The sequence below is a fragment of the Anopheles ziemanni genome, chromosome 2 (genome assembly GCF_943734765.1).
Source record: "Anopheles ziemanni chromosome 2, idAnoZiCoDA_A2_x.2, whole genome shotgun sequence".
Taxonomy (NCBI): domain Eukaryota; kingdom Metazoa; phylum Arthropoda; class Insecta; order Diptera; family Culicidae; genus Anopheles; species Anopheles ziemanni.
This window is the reverse complement of record NC_080705.1, coordinates 67,807,259-67,833,527: the sequence shown is the minus strand read 5'-3', so window position 1 is coordinate 67,833,527 and position 26,269 is coordinate 67,807,259. Positions and strand designations below refer to the sequence as shown.

Genomic DNA, 26,269 nt, shown 5'->3' with positions numbered 1-26,269 from the left:
GTCTGTATGTGTTAAGTGTATTTTTGTCCAAGATCTGTAGTTCAGTACCTGCGTTATTTTTTATCATTTCCTGCATGTTGTTTTTAACGATCATAACATTTTCTGTCCCACTTTTATAGTTATTTAACTCTTCTTTCTCACCCTTGTGTTTGTTTCTTTCATTTGATTGTGTTAATTTTTTCATCTTTCCTTCCGTGTAAGTGCGTGTCTAAATGTTTTTGTTTTTAATTAGTTCTCCCTTGTTTTCGATGTGATTTCACCTATTTAGTAAACTTTTCGTTAGTGATCGGGTAAGATTAATGTAGGCAAGCATATTGCAGCGTGTATCGGAGCTTTAGATAAAGTTAGTTTGCGTCTGTTGTCTGTCCCTATCAATCTCCTTAGTACGAATTGCGTTTTGTTTGCGGTGGTGGTAGTGCAGGTGTTTAGTTTATCATATTCATTTAAGACTTTGTTTGGATGCCTTTCTTCTCTCACGGGCCACCCACGCATTTTTAAAAACTACGCATCACTTACAAACTACGTTTGCGTTTGAACATTCATAATGCGTACTAGCGGCATTTCCTCACGGCTTCACGAAGAGTAAAGATAAGCACAATGGTATCTAAAAATGCGGCGTTACGATCAAGCCAATGTCACGTGTTTAATTCTAAGTGGTTTACGTTTATCAGAGAGAATTCGGTCGGAGCCCGGTTAGCTATCTGCGATCTTAATGCTAGTGCCTCCGGAAGGCTTTACGTTGAACCATTTTGCTAGCATTCAATAAAGTTTGAGAGGCTGGAGAAAATGTGTAGCCATTCGGTTACGGTTTGTTGATTTTTGCTTTGTTTTAGTAGAATCTAGTTTTTCCTCTGTTTTTTTTTTTGTGTAATATCTAATTCTTTCGACTTCAGTAACAGATGCTGTATTGTTTACGGTTAGATTTTATTGCTTTCGAATAAACAGCTATAGGGTGTATGGTTCCGTTCCACGGGGCCGGAAAAAAATCCACCCGTCCTGCTCGGTTACGTTGGATTGTTTCAAGTGTTATCGTATTCGCATAATTTGCTGAAATGGAAAGAGATTTGTTTGGAACTTGGTGGAAAAAATATCAACCTCCAAAGCCAAGTGGAAAATCGATCAATGTGGCCGTACCTAGCTCATCCGAGCGTGGTACGTTTTCGTTGACGAAGGGGAACGCGTTTCTTAGTTAGTGATTAAGCGTCCTCCCCAAAACAAACTGATTGTCTGAGTAATCGAAAATATTCGGTTCGCTCCGAGGGGTTAGTGTAGTGGATGAGGTTAGTCTATTCGATCTGCCTCGATTGTTCTGCGTTTTCGTCACTCTCTATTACGTTAGCAGCTTCCGAGTAGTTCGAAGCGGGTGGAATTACTTTAGTACCATGATGTAAAGGATTGTGTAGGAAAATGGGTTTCTCATCGCCCCTAGCTGACGTAGCACAGAAACACAGAAATTGTGGCATTTGCTAGGCAGATGGAAAAAAAAACATTTTTCAAAAAAAAAAACATTGTGTAAAAACACGGTACACAGATGGAGACGCCGAGAGCCAGCACGACAATGTTTAGATTCTAAGGATGAACAAGGAAAAAGCTGTGGATGGATCCGGTCTGATCATACACGATAGTCGTGTTTAAGATTGTATCAAGTTCACTGTCTCCTGTATTTCTAGCAAATCGATTCTCGGTGGCACTTGGCTTTCGTAGGCCAAAGCGTTCTGAAGCAACTTTATATCTGTATATGCGGATGAGTGGTGGACACTGGCTTCCATGGAGGCCAGCCTTCTGGACTCAGCTTTGACCCTACGTTGAAGGCTGTGTGCGCAATCGGGCTACTTGATTAGTGTACCTAGCTTACAATTATGGCATTTCGCTGCAGGAATCCTGTTTACTGTTCTGTCGGTGTGTATGTGTTACGGAAATCTGCAGTAATTTGTTTACGCTTACTTGGATTACGTCCTTCACAATCGCATCGCGTTAAAGAAAGAGGGCAAAAATAAACACCTAAAAACGATCAGTGCCTTTGGTATCGCGTAGGTTCGCTTCGGCCTCCATTCGTTCTGGAGCGCCCCTAGGGACGATGTACTATGTACACACGATGTATGATTTCTTTGGTTTCTTATACAGCTCCGAGTTTTCACAGGTGTTGTACCGGTAAGTCTACGATTTTGCACTACGATAATCACCGCTACGCTACACCGCCCTTTCCCGTTTATCACAGAAGTACTCTCTTGACTTCCGTTTGCTCGTGGCGGAACCGATCTGGTTTTGTCTATTTTCGCTCTAATGTAATTTTTTTTCTCTTCTTCCTTTTTGGTTTTGGTGCTACACGCTACCTTCGTCACGCCACTAATCTTACCGCCTAAGACACGTCAACACACTACTTCAATTCGCGGATGGAGGGCAGTATTTGCTTTGCTTGTTTTCTTGTTTGTTTTGTTTTATATAGTTTGTTGTATTCGATTTCTTGTATCTTCTCTCTTTCTCTCTCTCTTTGTTTGCCACAGCCACGTTCGTCGCAGCTGACATGCACTACATCTTAGCCGCGGTAGGGATTACATAATGCGTTTAGAGAAGTGAAAGTTGCCTTCCCACGTTTTGTCACTTTCTTTACTATAATATATTTTCGTTTCTCTTCCACTCTCTTTCTTTTTCTCCCTCCTCTTTGTCTCTATCTTCCTCTATTCGTTTATATATTTTAAAGACGACTAGCTGAGGTTGGGTTTCCGTGGTCGGACGACGCTCCGAATCGATCGCTTCCCTTGGGTTTGGGTTTTGCAATGTTTGATGAGATCAGTTGCGCTTTAGTTGACGATGTAGATCGTTCTCGTCGGTTTCCGGTTTGTGTTCGTGACGATCATCAACGGGGGTTTGTTGCTGCTTCTCTAGTGTGTATGTACATTGGCACCATCAGCTCAAGTGTTGTCGCCTCCGGCTGGCCGTTGGTCCTGGGAGGAGAAGTGAAAGAACGAGACCATTTAAAACTTGTGCACGACACTCGATGATCACGGTCTTACCTGCTACGAAGAAGACGCCCCGTAGCCGCTGCTTCCACCGTGGTTCTCCACCGAGTTGCCCCGGCTGGTGGTGGTTTTGCTTTCGTCGCTCGATGTCAGACTGCTGCCGGCAAACGACGCCTTATCCTTATTACTATTACTGTTACTAGCGGCAAGATATGTTGAGAATGCTGTTTCCGATTCTAGCGAAAGAATGGAGCGATCGGTTAGAAAAGGGGCCGGTGTCAGGGGCTATCCGCTTCCCGTTGCATTACCTGTGCTACTTTCCCTAGTTCCAGTGTCCAGCCGCCGGTCCCCGGTCAGGTGGTCCACGTACGTGCCGATGCCGACGCCACGCGTCAGCTGCGGTTTGGCCTGCCTGGTGACCTCCTCCTGGGAGTAGCGCGGCTGGGAAAACTTGCTGGCCGGCAGCTTGGCGGTGGCCCCGAGCGAGGCCGGCGTCGACCGCTGGTGGGTGAGCCGGTGCCGTTGCACCAGCGGTGTGATGGACGTCGCGATCATTGTACTGCCGGAGTAATCAGTATTTGAGTCGCTCCCCTGTGTTGGGTGGTGACGCAGAAGAAGCAAAGAAGCAAATGTTAGCCAAAAGACGTTCCAGCACGTGGAGGGCAAGTGCAGTGGCTAGCGAGCAGCAGCCTATCGCTCGGGCAAAAAAAAAATGCCGAGCCCCTCGAGAGAGAGAGAGAGAAGAACTAAAAACTAGCGTAAAACCTAATAAGGTTCTAGGAACAACAACAACTAGGGCGCAGCCGGCAACTTGCGCTTCGTCCGCTGGCCTGCACCTCTTGCACTAACGAACACTAAACGGCTAGACAGGAAACTAACGAACGAACAAACTTTGTACAGCAATCACGGTGAGGGATGGGATACGATTCGGGAAGAAAACGGCAGAAAAAAGGGCAACGAAAGAACTTTCGTCTGTGTCTTTCCCACGATATCTCCTTTCCTTTTAGGGAAATAAAATGTTTATGACATTCTTATATCATATTAAAAATCTTCAAAGACACTTGCAAGGCTATCTATATCGTTAAAAATATGTACAAAACTTAGATTATCCTATTTTCTTTTTACAAAACTATTAATTGATGCAAAACTATAACGATGTTTTCAGAAACATTCTTGGTTTGCTACCCTAGGTGGAAGAAGAGGGGATAAAAACTATTGCAATAAGTACAGTGCAAAACTAAGGTATAAAAATTAAACTTTTTGTGAACTGGAGAATCGGTCCGAATTCTCCTTTCCAAAAGTATACACAAAACTTCAAAACAGTTTTAGCGAAGGAAAGACACAGAAACACGTGATTCGAACAGGAATCGAGCGAAAGAGAAGTTGGAGATAACGTTTAACAAGACGTTACACTAACGAGTAGTAAAGTGAACAAGCACATTAGATTAACAAAAACAAAGAACCAAATAAACAATTCGAACGCAAAGAAACTAACAAATTAGAAATGGATTATTCTAACATAAAACGAAAACCAAAGATGAATGAGGTAAGAGCTTTTTTTTATATAAAAACCAGAAACGGAAACGAAAAGGATCATCATTCAAAACAAATAGAGTCAAAATGCAAATTTACCATGTTGGCACCGTTATCCGAGACCCCCGAGCCGGACATATTGTCCGCCAGGAGCCGTTCGCTTTCCGGATCGGACAAAAGACGAGACGCTTCGGATTTGTTTTTAAGGATCGATTTCGATCTTCGATGTGTTTCTAATTGAGGTGACGTTTCTATCGAATCTACGGATGAGGGCAAATTTAGTATCAGCTTTATCATCTGAACGGCCGAAAGGTTAGGTGATGTTCGTTTGAGGAGTGTAGTTAGAACACAAAACTGATAACGGGGAAGTTTGCTGTGGTTGTTGTTTTTTTTTGCTGTTTGTTACATGCCTGGTTGGATCAGTTTAACTTGGAATGCGTTGCTTTTTGGTTTGTTCTTTATTTATGTTTTGTCTGATATTTAGCACGTATGTTTTGAGATGTTTTTTGTCCCATGGCTCAATTTGTTTGTAAAAGATAAATCAAAAACATAAGCTATTGGTTTTGTGTTTAAATTTAATCAAATGGAAAAATTATAAAAACACTATTCAGTAAACTTGAAAACTGCATCAACGGAGTAGAACACAAAACTAACACTTAGTTTAAAGCTTCGAGTTTGTTAACTCTCACTAACACACATTTGATTTGAAACTTTTTCATTGGGCTACACAGTTGTTAGTTGCCATTGTTAGAACAATTGAAGCGTTACACTGAACCGAACGAAAACAGCTAATTAATATAACGCAACGCCTTAATGTAATGCTTCGCTTTGTTGTGAATCGGAGAACTGCTGAGAGCCAATGAGAAAAGTGGCAAAGTGTAATGATGGAGTTTAGGAACTCCGCCGTTCAATTAAATGTACTTGTGTTCGATTGTTTTATTCCGACTTCATAGCAAATGGCGAAATGATGATGAACAAAAAGAAAAGTAGTCAAACATGACATAGAGCACATAAAAATACCGATAACATCAAAACGAAACGTTTGTTGAACGTGTGTAAAGCTTTTGAAGTGGCGTTGGACGGTTGCAATGGGGTTGGGACAGGATGGAAATGTATTTCGTTCGGTTACATTTGCAACCGTCCTTTGTGTTGTTTGTGTTAAGTTTGTTGTGTGTTTTAAAAGGTGTGTGTTTTGTTAGGTATGAAGAGTACAGGCGATGCCAGTTTCAGCTCGTGTTCAGTGTGCTGAGTAGAGTGGTGTGTTGGAGGAACAGTGTTTAGATGGCGTAGGATGTGTTAGAGGAGAAAATGAAAAAAAAAAAATGTTGTGTAGGATCGAGTTGAAGTTTTCGGATCATTTGAGTGAGTGTGTTTTTGAAAGCTCAAATATTGGATAGTTCCGAAAATCCTCTCCTCGATCCGAGTCTTCGATAAGCGGGCGGAAGTAAATGCGACCGCTTACCTTTCGGTGCTGGATTCGGAATGCCGAACAGATGCTGGTTGATCAGCTTGGTGGCCGAGGCGAGACTCTTGGCGGGCATGAACGACGAGCGGCGGGATTTTTTCGTCCCATTCGAGCTACCCGGCACGGACGACGCCGCCGCTGCCGAGCTGTCCTCGAGACTCTCGAGCGACGACTTGAGGTTCTCGAAGCGTGTCTTGGGCCGGGCGGCGGCCGCCACCAGGGCCGCCGAGGCCGCACTCTGCTGGAAGCGCGTCTTGCGATGCTTCGGCACCGGCGTCTCGTTCAGGCTGACGTGGCTGCCCCGGTCCGCGGAGTCGAACGCGGTCTGGAACTGCCGGTACTCGTCGTCCATCGGGCTCGCGCCGAGACTGCGCAGCGCCGTGTCCCCGGAAGCACTCTTCTTCACCTGCGACCTCACCGCCGGTGGCGCACCGGGCGCCCCTGGCCTCTGCTGCAGCTGGAGCATCTGCTGCTGGTGCTGTTGCTTCTGCTGCTGATTCTGCGGGTCCTTCTCCAGCGGGTTTATGTACAAATTGTTCGTATCTAGCGTATCTAAATCGAATGACATATCTACAATATCGGACGTCAGGTCGGCCTGCGACAGGAATGGGTGCGTTTGACAGCTGGCGTACGTGTCTGAGCTGTCGACGCTCGCCAGGTCGCCATTGTTGCTGTTGCTGTTGATGAAGGTGCCGACCGGTCCGCCGGCACCGTTGCTGCCACCGTTGCCGCTGCTTCCGTTGCCGGTTGGCCCCGCTGACCCCGCCATCGCCGCCGCCCCCGCCGGGCTGCCCGTGTTCCCGGCGTTCGCGTGCTTGATGGGGGTGTCCATGTAGGGATAGGGGTAGGAGATGGTACTGGGGCCGAACTGCATCGGCGGGACGACGCAGTTGCTGTTCACGCTGTTCTTCATCATGCGCATCTCCAGGCAGACGGTCGTGTGGAAGTCGGACGTTGGAAGCGGCATCAGACCCTCGGCATCGATGAACTCTTTGTACTCCTGTCGATTGATCGTACACGCGAAACGATAGTCATCGTAGGGGAACAAAAAAAGAAAGCCCGGTTAGTTGCATGCTATGGAGCGAATTTTGATCTTCCTTCGTTTCATAACAAACAAGAAAACTATCACGACAAATTTAAGATTATTTTTAAATGAAAGTTAAACTTGATTAATTCCACAACTATCTTGCTTCAGTTGCTGTATTCAAATTTAAATATTCTCCAAATTGGTTCGTACACGTGATAGTTTCGCTTTTGAACGTTTAAAACTATTATTTCAAGCACACACAAAGATGCACACACACACACGGCCGTCGCTTCCCGTTCTCTTTCGCTCTTTCATTCGAAAGCCAAAGGGAAGCGAGACGGCCTATCAACAGAGGGAGTGGCGTGTGGCGATCGCACAAACAATGTGTAAAACAAGACAGAACACACATGGTTTCCTTCGATCCGTTTGAACTCCCTGGGAGGAGGGTCCTGTATGCCGTAGATCGCGCAGGACAATGGCGCAAAAATCAAAAACAATCCAATAAGGAAGAGAAAAATGGCAAAAAACAAAACTATTCTAAACGCAGCACACGCTCGCACAAAGACGCACACGAAAACATTTGAGACATGTACAAAAAAGTGGTGGGGTAGAAGAGGGCTAAATCAAAATGACAGGCACCGGCCGTTGGTAGTGATTTTTTTTTATTTTATATTTAAACCCTCTGCACTCGAGAGTATTTTAATCGATTTAATAGATAAACAAATTTTTGGTTTGATGCATATAAGAGAACCCACCGATGAAATGTAGTATTGTTATTGATTTTACAGAAGATTTACTTTTATTCATATAGCATATCCAATCAACAATCTTGATTGAAATAAAGAATCAAACAGACTAAGTTGATGACATGAAATTAATATGAAATGTCTCGAACTGGTGCACGGTTCGCTCAAAAACGGGTTCGAGTGCAAAGGGTTAGTATCTACAGAGCGGATTTGGTAAGCGGATACTTTGTAGCGGTGTGTATTATGTCTTCTTTCAATTTTCTTACGAGAGGCAAAATGGATATTACCTTCCTACACGAAAGGAAAAGGGGTATGTGTTGGATAAGAAGGAGATATACTACATATATTTACAGCATGTTAACGCTAATTTTGCTGTGTAAATGAGGTGTTTTATTTTCACACAGGTTTTGTACATTATTAATGTTACGGCTTTGTACACGATATACAGAGAAGGTGGAAGGGATTAATTTTAAGGTCGTCGAGCAATATTGAAATAGAATTTTCTATACATATTTTTTAATAGATTTTCTTAAAAACAGGTTGACTGTGGAATGGAGCTACTTTAACGTCGAACCAGGTTGCCAAACATGAAATCTGTTTCAAGTTTACTTTGGGCATCAACGGTTTTATGTTGGCTACAGTGTCGTTGAACGTACATATTCTAAACATGTTGGCGAACGAAAACAACAGACATTCACTCTATGTAAAGGAATTATCTCTACGCCCTAAGTTAAACAGTTGCTTATCAATTGCTATTTTTCCACTTTGCAGAGTGTTGGAAAAACTCTGGTTCAATAAAAGAGAAACCCACCACCGTTCTTCCTATCCCCGCCTGATAGCACAACAAAATGGTTTCCCCCAGCTAACTTAGGCTCCAATCAGTGAAATGAATAAGAAGCACTAAACAACAACATTTTCATCATTCGTCTTCGAGAGGAAAACAACGATCGAATAGAAAAGAGAATTGGGGTTTCCCTGCTTGAGATGCGGCTGCCGCTACCGAAACGGGATGAGCCCCGAGGCGGTTGTTTTTGAATTGTATCAAAGGGCAATAAATACATATCCTTCGAGCGCCTTGGCCGGAGTTTGCCGCCGGCGCCTGGTTCCGCTGACGTCATATTTTATCTAGCTGTTAGTGTGTCTAGCGCGTGAAGGTCCCTCCTGGTTTCCTGGTACACATTCCCCCACCCTTTGCCATTGTGGTCGGTGTTTGTTTTATCCTCCCCCCCCCCTCGATGGAGCGATACGTGAGATACGCGAGAACTTTCCCGAACCGCCCCTGAAGGAGCGTTGATTTGTCTTTTTGGTTATGTACACCGTTCGAAAGAAAGCTCGAAAGTGCTTCGTGCGTTGGGAGTAACTTTAGTCAACAATCAGTTATTTATGGATCATATTTACTGTTACGCGCGTCGCCTGTGTCTCCCCCCAAAGGGGGATTGCTCTCCATGCCGTTGTGTAGTGGCTGTTTGCTCCTTTTCAGTGGCATCCATTTTTCTACGGCTCAACTGGACGAGCGTTTCTGAAGTAGATGAATTGTTCATCATACATACGCAGGTTCAGGGAACGATTGTACAGTCAACGAGCAGCTCACCCCGTTCCACCTGATACGAACTGGTACGTAATATATCATTTCATTGCATATAAGGGTGTGCGTTTTTATAGAACCAAAAAGATGAAGAGCACATTCCGCTATCCTGCTGCACAGAACCTTCTTGCCCGTGTTGTTCAGTTTCATTTTACTTTTTCTAGTGCCGCAAACTTCTCGACAAGCTGGACCCTTTCGCTTTGTCGACGCCAGCTGTCTGCGTTCGATTTCGGGACGACCTGGTTTTTCCTGTTTTGATTATTTTATTTATTTTGGGGTGAATTTTTGGGCCCACGCACGGAGCTAAAGATGAAACAGAATTTATTGATCATCCATCCAGCGTGGCTTTTGTGCGAGGTGATGAAGATCCCGCGGGTGGAAGCGGGTCAGATGGCCCAGGAAAAGGGTGACAGGCTGCACATTTGCCGAAGAACGCAATGTTTATCTGGAAAAACCCTAAACGCTTTGTCTTGTACGCTGTGCCTGTTTGTTCTTTTGGAGGGTCGTCGAACAAAGTGGTGATGTTTTTTGTTATCATTTTTCTATCCAACAGAATCTGTGTGTGTGTGTGTGTTTACGGGAACACATGCGAATTACAGTTTTCGTTTTGGTAGAAATATTCATCGTTCGAAAAAGAAATTGTAAGGAAAGGACGTAGTAATGCTCCTGTTGTTGTTTTTACCAGTAAGAGCTGTTCGAATAGGACCATTTGAAAAAGTTGTAGAAGAAACAAATACGGTTGGATAACCGTTGCCCTACAGCGACGTGAGAGATTGTGGAAGCACAAAAAGACACACCGAATGGCGAAGATATTAGCCGGAACAGGCTTCATGTTCCGCCACATTGAAAAAGCGAGCTTTCCAGATGTTAAAAGAATTGCATCGTTAACCGGCCGGCTCGAAGAAAGCAACACCACAAGCAACACACAAAACGGACGAACGATAGTGAAGGAGGGTCCTGAACTGAATGGCTAGAAAGCAAAAATAAGAATTTAGATGTAGATTCCAGTAGGTTGTAAAAATCATTGCCTTTCAAAAGTTTCCAGCCGTCCAAGTTAAACCGATTGATTTCCATTTAAATATTAAACCACTAATAATTCCATAGAAAACTTTAAAGTATATTTTCTGTATCATGTAGAATCTATCGAGTTATATGGAAATTCTCGACTCTATTTGAAGAAATGATGGTTTCTAACAAAAAAAGCTTTAAATAAAATGTACTAAAAAATATGCTCCCTCTTTTAAAATCTAGTGAAAGGTGAACGGAACAAAAAAGTTTACTGCTAGCTACTCCACAAATTGTTTTTCAGGATTTGATTAAGAAATCAGTAAAGGAGTCATAAACGTAATTGAATTGTTTTTCGAAATTTAGTAGAAATTCTTAAAATTAGAACCTATTATTAAAAAACCTGAAATAAAAGGAGTTAACTTTTTCGCCATTTAACTCAGGATCCCCGCTTGAGAAACAAAGAGAGAAAGAAAGAGATGGAGAGAGAGAGAGCAAGGGAAAGTGTCTTGTTGAGGTGAAAAATCATTGACAAAAGAAAACTGAAAACACACAAGAAAACTGTGTGGCTGCTGTGGCGGTGATAAGTGAGTCGTTGTTCCTGTATAATCTCCCTCCCTCTCGTTTGTTTTGATGTTGTCGAGTTGGATGTTCCTTTGCGTCAAACAACAGGCAAACCCTAGCTGGTTAGTGGTTAGTGTGGCAAGAAAAGCTGTTAGAGCTTCGACAGGGGACTCCGGTTAAGCGGCAGTAGAACGAAGGGATACAAAAGGGATACGAAGGGATCGACAGTGTAAAGCGTTTGTAGCGGTGGTACAAAAAAAACGGGAGGACAGCAAACGGAACGGAATCTCGCGGAGTGTCCGAAGAACTCACCTGCAGCATCTCTGACCCCTCGTATCTCGATGGGAAATTTTATTCTTGTGTCAACGTCGATCGGAAGATCGATCGACGCGTTGTCAACCAGAGGATCGTCTTTCGACCGCATGGACCTCGCGATTCGATCAACTCGTCATACGAGGCAGATACACGTAGCGAAAGGAGGGACGGAGGTAGAGAGAAAGTGAGAGAGAGAGAGGGGGAGCAAAATTGGGAGATCGACGAGGCGAAGGTGTTATACGGCAAGTGTTTTTCCTTCCATTTTTCCAGCAGTTTCATGTTTTCCATCAGTTCCACCTCGTTGATATGTTTGCATCACCGTACATTCGAGCTCGACGTACGGGGAGTCGACGCTGGACGGCGCTCCTGCCGGCGTGCCCCACCTCACAGCTCTATTTCCTTCTCCTCCCCCCGCTCGGTGCCCCCGGCACGCCCCTCCCACCCGTGGGCACAGGAGCGGGAGGGGCGCAGGGTTTGCAGCAACTGTCATACGCTTTTCGAGCGCAGCGGCTTAACGCACTCGCTGCGGCATTCCTGCGGGCGCTGGAAATTAGTGGTAAGGTGGTACGATGGGCTCGGTTGAGTGTACTGCGGTAGATGGTGGTGTGGGCGGTACGGTATTTTGGGCGTGTTGTAATGCGAGTGTGGTGCCGCGTCGTAGTCGCAATCGTAGTACTGTGAGTGTAGTTTTTGTATGGCGTGTCGTCGGCGTGGACAAACGTGAAAACGTGGACGAAATGTGCCCCAACACAGGGTTGAAAATACCAACGAGGAAATAAGTGTGTGTGTGTATGCGTGTGTATGCGTATGTATGCATGTGTGCGGATGTTTTGGTGAAGATCGAAGAAGAACGGAAACAAAGAAAAGAAAAATACAAAAAGAAAAACATTGCAGTTTCAGCAGGAATACACATATCAATAGAAAAGAAAAAGCCACCGAAAACAAGCAATCAAACGATGCGATCAAACACAATTGAATGAAAAGAAGAAAAACCAATCATATCCAATGACACTTGTTAACAGTCAAAATCAAACACAAAACACGCGCGCTAAGTGATGTATGGTGTATAGATGAAATGTTATTGTACCGAGTGTGGGTGAGTATGTGCGTGTGGTTGTGTGCGTTCGGTTGGGGTGGACAAGACTTCCAAGAAGCAGAAACTAGCGTTGCGGGGTTATTGAAAGACTTCAAGTGTTTGCACAGAGCACACAAGCGAAAGCTTATTTTACGATGGGGAGATACGATTGACTGTTGAAAAATATTTTAACCTTAATGTGCTTTTATCGAGGAACAAAAGTTCTAGAATTTTAAAGCATGTACACCAAGTAGTAACGTACAAGTTAATGAGCTTGGAAGTGTCAAACTATAAGTAAATGGAAAACATTTACAAACATTTGTGGATATGGCGTATAATTTTCATCATTACATTAATGTGAAAATCTAAGAGTTTCGTGTTAACTTTTTTCGTTTTATTCCCTGTAGCAGCAGTTCTAAATGAGGTAACTGCATTCAATAAATATACTTGGAACAAAACCCAGTCTTACAACAACTTTTCAGAATATTTACCACTTCTATCAGGTTATTTGAACACATCATATAATTGTAAATTTCAATTTTATCTTTCTCAAAGAAGGAAAAGTCGCCAACTAAATTTATCTTTCATTGCAAAATTGTAGTAACGGGAAGTGTGGTTTTTAAACGGGAAACTTGCTCAAATCCCAGCAAATGGTTCGTTGCAAATATTTCGTTTTGATATGTGTTCAATGCGTTAGAAAAATTTAAACAAACACCAATGAAATAGATGTTTATTTTACTATCTTCATTGACCGCTTACATCGAGCAAGATGGTTTAGTTCGGTACCCAAAAACTCGTGCTGTCCTAATCGGAAGAAAACCACTTCAATTATCGGTTGTATTTCCGTTCCACCAGGTGAGGTTTTCCTAAACTAACCAAACCGGAATCCCTTTTTGGAGGTCAGAATAGCTTTGGTTTGAGGAGCTTCTCCTTCGTAACTCACTCAAATGACAAAAGGTAGTCCTCGTTCGAAAAACGCAACCCGGTCGATAATTGGAGTCTTTATTTTAGAACAAGACAGTGACACTCAATCACCGGCCCAAGTAGCTGACAGGCGGACAGCATGACAGCAACGTTTTAGGACCGGTTCGCTTCCGCTGTCTTGGAAAGACCTGCAATCTGGCGTTTGATAGTTTGCCTAACCGTAGGACCTCTCGGCAATGCCGGAAGGATGGGAGGGTGCGTTGAGAAACGACACAACAAATAAAAACACTAAAAGCCACCCTCGGTGCTTGCCTTCCAGTCCTCGGGGTTCGCTGGTTAAAATCTAAATGGTCCCAAAATGGTTTTAAATGCCGAACTTTTCCCTCTCGTCTCGATCGGTGTGCGCACGCGGACGGTGTTCGGGTGTTCTTTTGTCTTCATTCCTATTTCCTGGTGCCTGGTTGTTGGTTGTCATTCTTAATTGGCCGAGGCCAGGACATCGGCCGAGTGGAGAGGGTCGACCGTGGGAAGGGTGTTTTGGGCGGTGCTTTCCGGGTGCGAAAAGGTGCCACGATGAGGAAGTAGCCCGCACCGTGTCTATTAGGGCGGGAAAATTATAACATCAATTTATGCTAATAGCGTGGTAATTTGGTTTCTCTATCTCCCCGTGCACCTTACCCCTCCCCTCCCCTCTTCATACATTTCGCACCTCAAACGCTTATGCACACCTACGATGCGCGAATGGTGGGAGGCGAGCTTTCGAATCACACCGGAATGCGAACGAAACGGAACGGAATAAAACGAAATAACACTCCGATCGCCGGAAGCGGTGGCACGTGGGTGTAAGGATGTGCGTAGTCAGATAGCCCGGTGTAGCAGCCCGGGAGTGCGGCTTATCGGGGGAAATAAATAGAGCCCCACGTGACGTCAGGAGGTGGTGCCATTTTTATCGCTGGTGGTTTTGTTTTGCGTTCGCCAGGGCCTGGGAGATGTGTACGTATTTTCGGAAAGACCACGACCATGGCCTGGCGCGAGCAGTGACGGAGCATCGTAAACGATCTTTCGTGCGACAGCCGTGCGGTGCGGTGTGGTCGAAGGGCAGGAAGTGATTTAAGTCATCCGTGCTAATGTGGGCATCCAGTAGGACACAAAAGACGTAAGCTAATGGACTCGGTCGAAGGCTCTGGAAGAGTTCTGTGTGGTTCCAATGGAAGGTGGAAAAATCGACAGTGCAGGGATGTCCTACGACAAACGCACACAAAGAACACTCCGTGTGGAGGCATTAGGGGTTCGGTGGGGCTGGGAATTGTGTGTTTGTATGTGTGTATGTGTGAGAGAAGAAGTCAGTGAAGATGTGAAATTGGCTACAAATTATCCGCACTCCGCTTTGCTCGCCCTATTGGGCGGGTGTAATATTTTGGCTGCGCCCCAAAAATGCTTTAACCGAAGCAAAAGCCTGACGCTGGATGCTTGCTACACCTGTTATATTATTTTCTTCATTTATTGGCACGATCGAACTGTCAGCCGTCAACAGTTGATGGTTTCATTTGTGTGCGCGATTGAAGCGTTCGTGCATCGAAGCTTGATCTCACACTAGACGTTGGCGGTCGACCGTTACGGTGCGTTTCGTGTGCGTCTTTGGTTTACTCGGAATTATTGCGGTTCTTCCACTTTTTACATCTTTTATGGGCCACCGGTTGGGGGTGGGTTTATTCGATGGTTGTTCAAGCAACGGGCACCATTTTATTGACTTACGGAACGGATGGGAAAAATTAAAAAAAAAACCAAGGAAACGAATGGCGGTAGACTACTGAACACGAGGGAACGAAATCAATGTACCTTTGACGTGCAAAAGCAACACTCAAACTCGGATGGCAGTTCGGTATCGGATTTGTCCCGCTTACTGGTGGAGGACGTTTCTAGTGCAACCTGTCGCCGTAGTTCTTCTACTTCCTAGAACGAGTCCGATGGGTTATATTGGGGGACGCAATCGCAAACGAAAACGGAACAAACAGGGGGATTTTGTAGGGATGAGCTTGATCTGGTTTGTTTTTCGCCGTCGTTTGCGAGGTTCTTGTTGTAAGTTAGTAGGAAAATAATGCTATCAAAATAAAACTTTATACAATAACGAACAGTTCACGTGAAATTACATTGCTTTTTGAGAAAAAAAACTATCTGAGAATTGTGACTTTAGATAAAGTGGACATCATAAACATAGTTACATTTATAGAAAATGATGCAAGAAGGGTGAACATTTTAGTTAAACAAAAGTTGTTAAAAAATAAGAGCATTAAACAAGTGAACGAATTAGAAGATAAGTATTTTTTTAAAAATATTTCATACAGCAGTTCGTAATTCAACTGATTTTCCAAAGAAATACTGCTCCAAGGGATCATTAGTTGACAGTTAAATGTAATCCACCATGCGTCTCCATGTGAAATACGAGGCGCCTCCATACAATACACCAGGCGTCTCCACCAAAGCAATAAACTGGTGGAGTTTATGATAGAACCTTTATTTATTAAACATGAACAGCCCGTTCGAAAAGCTTAAATATAGAATTGGGCATTTTACAGTCAGTATATGTACAAGTGAACCATAATTAAAACCATGCAATAAGTTGAAAGTCATGCTTAAGACAGTGGAAAATCTGAATTCATAAAAGTAACATGAGAAATAGAGTTTAAAAACGAAATAAATTATCAATGCATAGCAGAGACAAACTGGCAGTTATAAAACATTAAAGGCAAGCATAAGCGTACAGTCAATATCATTAGTGCGCTCTTGATGAGATAAGATTCTTGATGAACCGCGTAACTGTGGTGTAAGACTGCGTGTGTTTCAAAAAAGCTTGAGCTATACACAACACTTCGTCTCAAAAAAAAAAACAAAAACAGAATAAAATTTTGAAAAAAAACTTCAAAGATTCATACTCATACTATTTTTTAAATATTGTACTTAATATCGCGTATGGTTTCATTTTTTCAAAATACCGTAAATAAGCATCGGCCTGATTGGTGTTTTGTTGGATAAATATGAATCCCAACCTCGATTCATCATCGGAGAAGGTGTTGTTTAAAAACAAATCCATTGGTAATTTTTAGCAAGTGCATTATGATTGAGCTTCATGCATATTTGGGCATTTTTCTGTCAGATTTTAATCGTTTCTGCACTACGCGAGGCTACTAGCAATAGTGTGTAAATCAAGGAAAAAAAAGTGTGTGTGAAGTTTGTAAGACAGATAGATCAAAATAAAGGGCGAGAAATATAGAGAGAGTATTCCTCGCCAATGCCAGCACTGCGACTTGAGCATAACAAAATTGCTGTAGATGTTAGTTTCATTAGTAATACCTCGTGACTCCATTGATTGTTGTAGTACTAGAAAAAAAAAGTTCGATCGGAAGGAGGAGTTGATAGGTCGTCATTTATTTACAGTTTACAGCACACAAAAACAAAATTGATGACAGTATGGATAACATAGACTTGGAGGAAGATTGAAGCAAAGTTGCGCTGGTCTGCTGGGAAATAAACAGAAATAAATCACAGCCATCGAATTGTGGTTTAACAATTTCCTTCCCTTTGTTTTTGTTTTGGTTTGGCTAGTAAGGAAATATATCCTACGTCAAACGCATTCCACCACAATACAACGCTGTTGTGGAGGAAGATGGTGAGCTACGGGCTGGAACTCAATAGAGAAACATGGTGTTTGTACCCCTGTTCGAATTCAGTTTCCAATATCCAATCAAAAAGCACAAGCACAACAGATCTGGTTCTGGTTGCTGAAAGTTTTGGCTTTGAAGGGCGAGCATAATTTTGAACGAATTTTTGTTTATTTTTTGTTTATAAAATTGTAAGTGTGTTTTGAAGAGGTTGTAGGTAACCAAACGGAAATAAACTCGGGCGAAATGCATAACGGTAAACACAACGGCAAACATCGAATAGAATTGTCAGTAAAGCACGGCAAAGAGGTAACGGAAACAAAGGGCGCAAATAGATGCGGATGATGGCAGAACTGAAACGCTGCTAGTTGATGGAGGAGAAGGAGCGAGAAGCTTGATGGTAGCAAAATCAAAAAGGAAAGAGTTAACCAAAGAGAAATTAATAGTCACGTTGACCGAACCCGGGTTCGGCGCTACAAAAAAAAAAAAACACTGGGGTAGATGTGTGACGAGCGAGCAAGAAAAAAGAAAGGCGGGAAGTCGGGGCAGGAGAACAACATACCGCTCGGGTGGCCATCATGATCGGTGGCTCGTGGTGCGGCGTTTCCTGGATGATCAGCTGCTGTTCCTCGTTCTCGTCCATGTCGATCATCATGTTGTGGTGCTGCATCGAGGGGCTGTACGGTGGAGCGGCCTCTGCATCGAGCGGGGCCCCCAGCGGCTGGGAGAAGCTATCATTCTGCGGAAACGAATCATCGAAATTGTGTGCGAGTTGAGCAGAACCCTTCTCGTGGCGGAATCCGGTCAGCGAAATAATGTCCTGCAATTGTTCACCCACACTTTCCAGCGCCTGATGCTCACCTGGGAGTTGAGACGTTTCCGGGAACCGGCGGAATGTTTGTAGTTTTTGTAGCACCCAGCACCGGTCATGGCCGGGTTGCGGCCACCACTGACCGAATCGCCCTCCTCCGTGCTGTGTTCGTCCGCTACCGACAGATTATGCCCTGCGGTGGAGTTGGTGGAAGAATGGAGGGAAAAATTTGAAAAAATGATCGTGAATAGGATGCACACGGGAAATGGACTCCCCACTGGGCGCACTGGAAACACTTGGTTTTCGTTCGGCTAATTCCGGCCTATCTCCCGAGCGTCTTTGATCGATGCCGATTGTCATTACATCATCGGGTTGTCACAGTAACGTGCTCTCGATCAAGAAGCGTTACTATGATTAATCGATGAAAAATGCTCATCACATCGATGAAAGCTTCGTGGGTTTCACTACAACGCGTTACGGTGCGTTACAAATATCGTCACATCAAACTAAACCACTATAAAGAAAAATGATCCTTTATCACCCTCTTATTTTATATTACGTATTATTTAAACCAAACCAATTTGTCAGATGACACGCTTTACTGCATTGTTTCCTTGCTATTGTGATTTAAATGTGCGCATAGATATGTAGCATCTTCCGCCAGCCAAGAATTAAATTGGATTAGAACTGTTAGAACGGAGGCATTTGAAGCAAAACTCATCAGCGTAATCTTTTGTGTCACACGAAAAATTTTCCAAACAAAAGAATGGTAAAGTGTAAGTGTGTTTATGTGCAGTATTTCAAGAATTTTGTAGAGCTTTAATTTTTTAGTGAAGTTAGGATCGTTTTCGGATTGAACGATTTGCTGTCGATTAAATGGCACATAAAATTAAAATATTCACTTACAAAGGAAAACACTACAATAAAAAAGGGAGAAAAATTACACACACACCAAATTTCACAACAACCATCACCCTACAATAATCGCCATTCGGTAGGATAAAGAAAGTTCACGGAAACATTCACTTACAAAGGAAATTTAAAAAAAACATAAGCACTCGACACAGAACAAATTAACATACTCTTTGATGTATATTACGTTTGCGATGTTTTTTTTTCTGCAGAAGATTTTCACAAGAGGTTTGCTACCGCACAAAATGAGCCCTGTTTGCTCAATGAGTTTTGCTGCAGACAAAACAAGTAATCGAAACGGAAGGCAAATCATTTCTTCGTTTGGGTTTACGGTTTTGTTTTCTTCTCAAAACTGGTTCACGGATTTTATTCGATTTATTTTATTTCAACGACTTTTTGCTCTGCTCTTGTACCGCTACGTGAGTTAAAATGAGTTCACAAATTATCAACAGCCCTACAACGTACAACAACGGTCGTAACCAAGCGGATGAACGTGACGCAATTTGATTTTGTCGAACATTTCTCTAATATTCCCGTTTACATTTTCTACAAACAACAACACAACAGTACTAACGAATGGGTTTTTTGTTCTCTACACGGGCAGCTGATTTTTGTTTTCCCACGGAAATATAAAGCACATCGATCCTTTTTTAACATTGTCTTATGCTTCAACGCATTGGTAAAACGCTCCAAGGGAAAATAATGAACCAATTTTAACACAGTGCAACACATGTCACATATTTAGTGAGCAGCATGACGGAGATGAAGATATTTTTAAGATGCATGGAGTTAAAAGTGTACGTTACCAGTAGTAGCTTATAGGCTAGTTTATAAAAGCGAAAGAACATTGATTGACTTAGTTTAGTTTTCCTATAGAACTGGTCAAGTGGATTAGAAAGCACTGAGTGTGTGTAAAAGTATGTCAAGCTATTTAAAATTTTGTATCTGCATTATCTTATGTTAATGTGGACAAGGTGTTCATGAACTTAGGAAAATAGTATTGGACTATTAAGCAATTGATTCTATAGTTTGATTTAACGATACGTGCTTTAGTTGAAAATAATTAGCTTCTAAGTAAATGTCTCATGTAAATTGACCAAATTTAAACATATAAACATAATAGACCATGTTCACGCCTTGAACATGATCGTACGGAAGGTCATATGACTAAACCCCAATGCATTGTAACGAAAGGTGATTTTGAATAATCTGCACTTTTGGACGGTGTCACTTGTGTGTAAAAAGGTATTATTCCATCTATACCATCAACAGTTTCTTATTTCAGTTCTTCCAAACACTGCCTGCTCACATTGCATAAGCTTGTCTACAACATCAAATATGCCGCACTTATTATCGAACTGCGTTATATGGTTTTCGTTTGCATTTCGATCGGTTAATTTAGCCTAGCGCTTGAAGCGTAGCAGTCTTCTCCAATGTATTGTGTACACTTCTATCCGTTTTTTTCTATTAAATATGTAGTTTTTTTCTTATTCATTTTGATTGCTTATCGTTTCCATAGTCCGGCAAGTACACGTAAAGCTGAACATTCCTAAAAATTTTGTTTGTTTACAATTTAGTCTTTCCGGTAGCGTTAGCAATACTTTTCACATTAAAAAATTCAGTGCATCGCTCACGAACCCCTGCAGAACTGGGCAGCGGAAGGCAAACCAAGTAGAGAAAATAAGAAGAGTTCAACATTTTTCACTCCTATCCATGTGATTTGAAATCAGTTCAGTAAAGGGCATCGTCGGAAAGCAGCTTCCGTGCGAAATGGAGTTAGTGAAGTTTCGTACAATGAATGCGTTGACAGAAGCTCGTTTTGAATCGGTTTGAATTTTCACCTGTCTATTTTTCTACTTTCGTTCTGTTCTGTTTTAAGTGTGTTTTGTCATTTTTTGTTTGTTGTGTAAGGATTTAGGTTAATTTTTTTTCTTATCATGTTTGTATCATTCCTGAAGTTTATGATTGTTTCGGTTGAATATGTCTAATTGTGCCTATGTATTTCTTCCCTTTTAATATTCATTCACCTTTTGGCGCTTCCTTTTCGAAGACGTAGGCTTGCTTAGTTTCTATTTAGTGGTAGTTTTTGAAGAATTTATTTCCGCCATTTTTATGTTGCACGTTCATCCAAGTGACGAACCCCTTCTTTTCGCTATCCATTGGGAAAGAACATTGGTCTACGAACGAGCTGATGGCAGCGGTGTGCCACAGTAAGGTAAAAGCTTGCTTAGAAATCCATATACTAGAGCTAGAAAGTTGGCTGCTTCAACACACTAAAGATATAACAGTAGGCTTGCGTTTTCCAAAATTGTTAAAAAGAAGGACGCTCCTTGGAATGTATAGTGTCGAACGACAAAAGAGTTGATCACTAGAAGATTGAAGTTCTCAGAAATACGTATTCGTAGTACGATGTAGAGATTTTTTCCTCTCTTTTGCTTTACTCTCCTATCTACTAAGTGGTGATAGTTACGTTTGTTTTCTTCCTACAGGTTTGGGCATGAGTTGAAAACCCTAGCTGATCCTCATTATTGCAGTCGATGTTCACTAGCCGTAATTTTGTTTGTTTTGTCTTTGTATGAGAGTGTTTTTCTTGTGTTTTAAAAAATGATGATCGCCGAGTGATGGTCAATTGACACATGACACACCTACCATGAGGATTTCTCTACTGTCTTACGTTGCGATAGACGTGTTGATATGAGAAGGCTACACCTGCCAACTGTTCGCCCTATCGTGGCATCGATGCACCGTTCCATTGCCCGTTCGTACGCCTCGTTGCCATACAGAAGCACACATTTACATCTAACACAGGGCGATGTCGCATTTCGTTCCCCTATTATACACAGCAGGCTTTGAGCTCGGCTTTTGGGGCCAACAACATAAAACACCCTATCGGTATGACGCTGATCATTGTGCACTGCGATACAGATATCATTTTATGTGTATGTGTTTGTGTGTATGTGGTAGGACACATGTTAGAAAGCAATGCTGACGCCACTAGGCAGTAGTTGTATTTGATTCTTTGCTTTGTTGTGCTTTACTGGAACGTACTGTAGCTGGAGAAGCACTAGTAACGGTGATATTAATTTCAATGCTTCCGTACAATAGTAATGATAGTAGTAATAGTAATAGTAGTAGTAGAAGTAGTAGTAGTAGTAGTAGTAGTAGTGGTAGCAATGGTGACAGCGGGAGCTGTAGCAGCAGTGGCAAGAACGGTAGTAAAAATAGTAGAAGCGGTAGAGGTTATAGCAGTAGTAGATCTCGTTGCGAACGGCAGTCGTAATGGCCGCGCCTTGCCGTGGTCGATCGGTGCGGGTCTGCTGGGGCTATCTAACCAGTTCCTGGCCGCCGTCGACGGTGAAGTTGTTCATCATCATGCTGGCCGACTCGGTGCGCAGCTCCTCGTTCAGCTCGGCCAGGCGGGACGACAGTGGCGGCTGGCGGCGGCGGGCCGCGATCGGTGTCGCGAGGATCGACTCGACCGGCGACTCCATGAGGTCACTCTGATCACCTGAGATACGATAACAGGGCGAGTGCGTGTCAGTCGAGGGTGCTAGTCACGCGTCTTTCACGGAGTGTACGACATTGTCCTCTGCCCCACGAAAGACGATTCGACCAACTGGTGGTGGTGGTTAACTATGCCAACTAGTTAGGTAAGGAAAAGCCGCCTCGTACGACTTGCTACTACTTTGGCAAAGGGACGAGAACCGTAGCCGAAAAGCGTCGGCTCCGAACGTTTGGGCAGGACGCCACTCGAGCGTTACTCTAGATTCGTTTGCGAGCTCTGGCGGCGTTTGTAATCTACCAACGAAATCAACTTATACAACTTCTATTCGCACCAGTCATCCCGGCTAGTAATTACTACTTAAAAGGCTAACGAGAGGTGGTCCCTCTCTCTCTCTCTCTCCCTCGTCTGTGAGGAGGTACCGAGGCTACTGTTTTCGTCTATAAACGACCAGCAATATTGTTCGCTACACTATCCCCGGGAAAGTAGTCGAAGGGGACGTAATCTTTGCCATGGCTAGCGTAGAGGGCAAGAGAAAAAAAAAACACTACAACCAAGTACGATTAATGGATACTTGATGATTTTGTTGCTTTGCTCCCCTTCCATGTTGGCCCGGGTTTTGCCAAATATGCCACTAGCAGGTAATATTGCTAATCATTCGGTTTTAATTAAGCAAGTATGGTACATGGGTTTTGCCAATTGAGTATTTTTCAACAGTTATTTTTTTTCATTTTGCTTCCAAGGTAAGTTAAAAAGCAATCTAATGATAGAAAAAAATCTAATGTAACCGGTAAGCAATAATTTAATTTAGGAAGTTGCTAACGAGAACTAAAGGGAGGGATTATAGAAAACTCAAACTAGATGGGTTTAACATTGGTTTAAAAATTAAATCTGTGCTTTGCTACATAAAAAATATCAACTTTTCAGGAACGTTTGCTCTAATCAAGTAGATAGTACACCTGGAATATAAATGGCAAAATGAACTATAAATAAAGGATTCTTAAAGACCTTTTCGTCCTTCGATTAATTGCTTTCTATTGCGTTCTGGTATACATAACTAAAAGAAAATATCGGCAGGGACTGAATGAGATGAATAGCAACATAATTATAATGAAAAACTAAAATTGATTTTTTTCACATTGAATATTGCTGGTGTGGGTCGTACCGTGTTAAATTTTCCATCTACAGTTTAATCCAATTTTTTCTTGCCAGTTTATCATTCCATGATTGCTTTTGGGCGTTATTGATGTTAGAAGTTGTTTCCATTCTAAATTTTGTATAATGTTGTTCAATTTGTTTTATTATTTGTTTTTTAAAAATGAAACAAAACTTCTAGAAATATGATGTGTTTGAAACTAATCTAGCTTAATTTAACTGCGTTAGAATTGGAACTCTGTAAACATTATATCTATCTATCGTAACTATTTGAGTAAACGACTGTGCTCTCAACGTTAGACCATTCGTTTCTTTATTTGGATAATCCATTGAACTAATGAGAACTGCTGCCTATGTAGAAAATATTTATTCGTTTGAAGGGAATTTCCTTTCCTTTACAAACCATGCAAAACACTTCATGCTACTGTATTCTAGAACTTGTTGTTAAGTCGAAATGAGAGAAAATATCCTTAATGCATATGGCATCGCTCGTCGTTCGTTCGTTTCCAAAAATGGTCGTTCAAAAACTGCAAGCATTTGAATATTTGATGATGCGCAAACAGACCGGAATGATTCAAGTAACGAAACTTCCCCGGCACGATGCAAAAGGCATTCCTAAACAATATATACTGGATGTACTCCAAGCCAACGTGGCGCAAAGATGCACGCTTCCGAAACTTCCTCTGCTGGAGAATGAGCAGAAAGCTTGTGGTTCATTTTGGGTGCGCTAGAATTTATGTGTCTCCCATGCCGGCCCGGGAGATAAGTAAGCACGGGCTCCGTGGGAGCAAGCTTCTCGGGGAATGCTGAGGTTGCCGTAGTGGCGTTTGGATTTCCATTTCCACGTCACTGGCCACCGGACGGGAATGGCAGCCAGGGCGCCGGGCGACAGTACAGTGAACCGGTACGAAACCGAACATGCGGACCACGAGAACACGGTCAAAGTACCGGCGGTGTCCCTGTTGGCGTCCCAGTTTTCCGGCCAAGACGTGCCGGCATCGTGGCACCACGGTCCAGGTTTCCGTGAAAGATGCATTCGCATCCATTGCACTTTATAGTCTGCTCACGAGGCCATCGTCCGATGCTGGCCATTTTGTTGCTTTTAAGGATTGGACCTGTGACCACACCGATGGGTTGTTTTTGGTAGTGTTTGTAGGAAATATGTATAAACCCGATTGGCACCATCGGGACTCGTGGGACCAATCCTCGATGATGGTGTTATTGTTGGTGTAAACATTTTAGTACAGCCATAAATTTTGAAATTAAAATCAAATCAGCTCCCGGCGGCGACGGGATAGCATCCGGTATCCTCTTGCTCACCTTGAGTTGCTTTTAAAGACAAGCTGTTCGCCAGTGTAGCACTTTTTCAGGTGATCTTTACTTGGTGAATGTAATGCCTTAGCGGGAGCTTCTTGGGCTTTCCTTTGTATTCGATGCCTCACAGGTGTTTGTATGTTCTATTTTCTTTTCAACCTGGTCTTGATTATTTTTAACTCCTCAAACCAACCGTGCATAATTCAAGTTGCATAGTTCAACGGGGTTTTCTTGGACATCGATGTCAAGCTCCTTCTATTCAGGTCACATTCGTACATCAACCGGACCGTCCATATATCGGACAAAACACTCGGGCCGTATTACTTCGTCATTCGCATTCGACGAGCACTAAATCTTACTGGTGCATGTTTTGCGATCGTTTTTTTTTTACTTTCGTTTCCCCCGATACCTATTGGTATTGTTCGTTGCAACAAAATCCTACTCCGATGGGTTGCACCCGTGACCAACATTCGCCAGAGGTAAACCGGGCCACGGTGGGTACAAGAAAAACCTATCGCCACAAAATGTGTCCCAGTTCCCGAGGATGGAATTAATTAGCATTTACACCCACAAGGCACGTTTTCTTCCGTCCGCTTTTTGAGGTACACCAAGGCTCTGGTTGGGCTTTAACGTGCCATCCGGTTGAGTTGACCACACGCTTAACGCCGGTTCGTGGGCGGACTGCGAGTTGCGGTTCCGAGATTCCGCTGCTTTAAGTGTGTCATTTGTGTCGCTGTACGTATGTGCAGCTTTCTTGGTGCACGTGTTTTTCGAAAACCCACCGGCAACCCCCGTTTCCACCCGGTTTGCCGGAAGCGTGCAGTAAATTATTGTCATCCGGGTCAATTTCAGGCGAGGACAGAAAGGACACGGAATTGGCTCGGGGCAGTGTATTAGCACCGTTAGGTTTTGCCGTGACCATAAATTACTCGCGCCAGTCAGCGCGTTTGTCCTGGTCGGGTTGAAACCTGGCACCGTTTGCGGTCGCTACGGGCGCGGCAACATTGTACGATTGCCACCGGAAAGAGCACTGTGACAGTGTAACTTACTGTCAGCATAGTTTAGTGGCCGGTTCCGGCTGGACGAGTGATGGCAGTGTGCAGCGTACTGTGCCTGTCTTGCAGGGTGCCACGAATGTCACGGGCTGCGGGGCGGCTTAGAATTATAATTTAGGCTCATCCAAAAGTAAAACAACAGCGAGGAAGACGACGAAGACGACGACGACGACGACGACGAGATTGCTGTTTAAGGCATTCTTTTACCCCAGTTCTGTCCGCCTTGAAACGCACCGTGAAGGGTCGTGCAATTATTTATGTTTATCTTGTTCTCGGTGCGGCACACCGAGAATGTAAGGTTATGGAGGGCCTGTCGACAAAGCGCTACGTGGCTATGTAGGAGCGTTTGGCCTCAATGGACCGCATTCCAAGCCGGTGTAGGTCGAGCCTGTGCAAACGCTTTCGGGCACGAAATCACAGAACGAATGGTATGGAAAATATGTTCACCGGAAGTTAGTGTAAAATGTATGCAAGGTCAAGGACATCTGTTGCAAGACTGTCGAAATACTGCTTTGCATTCCTCAGGGGACATTTTCAAATGTCTTATCACATTTAGAAAAATGAGTTTCAAACTCTTCTGTTCAATGTGAACAAAGGCTTGAGTATCAAGCATATCTTTTTTTTTGTTTTATAAGTAATGGTACGAGTTATTTGTTTTACGA

General features: G+C 43.2%; 1 protein-coding gene across 1 annotated transcript in view; it reads right to left on the bottom strand.

Moving 5' to 3' along the window:
• Window positions 1-3,017: 3,017 nt before the first annotated feature.
• LOC131283091 (potassium voltage-gated channel protein Shab) overlaps window positions 3,018-26,269 on the bottom strand; it is a 39,396-nt gene continuing 16,144 nt past the window's right edge. Inside the window, 9 exon segments of the mRNA XM_058312659.1 lie at window positions 3,018-3,196; window positions 3,269-3,551; window positions 4,593-4,764; window positions 4,766-4,790; window positions 5,956-6,958; window positions 15,039-15,152; window positions 16,551-16,577; window positions 17,421-17,597; window positions 17,720-17,862. Coding sequence (XP_058168642.1) covers window positions 3,018-3,196; window positions 3,269-3,551; window positions 4,593-4,764; window positions 4,766-4,790; window positions 5,956-6,958; window positions 15,039-15,152; window positions 16,551-16,577; window positions 17,421-17,597; window positions 17,720-17,862 — 2,123 coding nt within the window.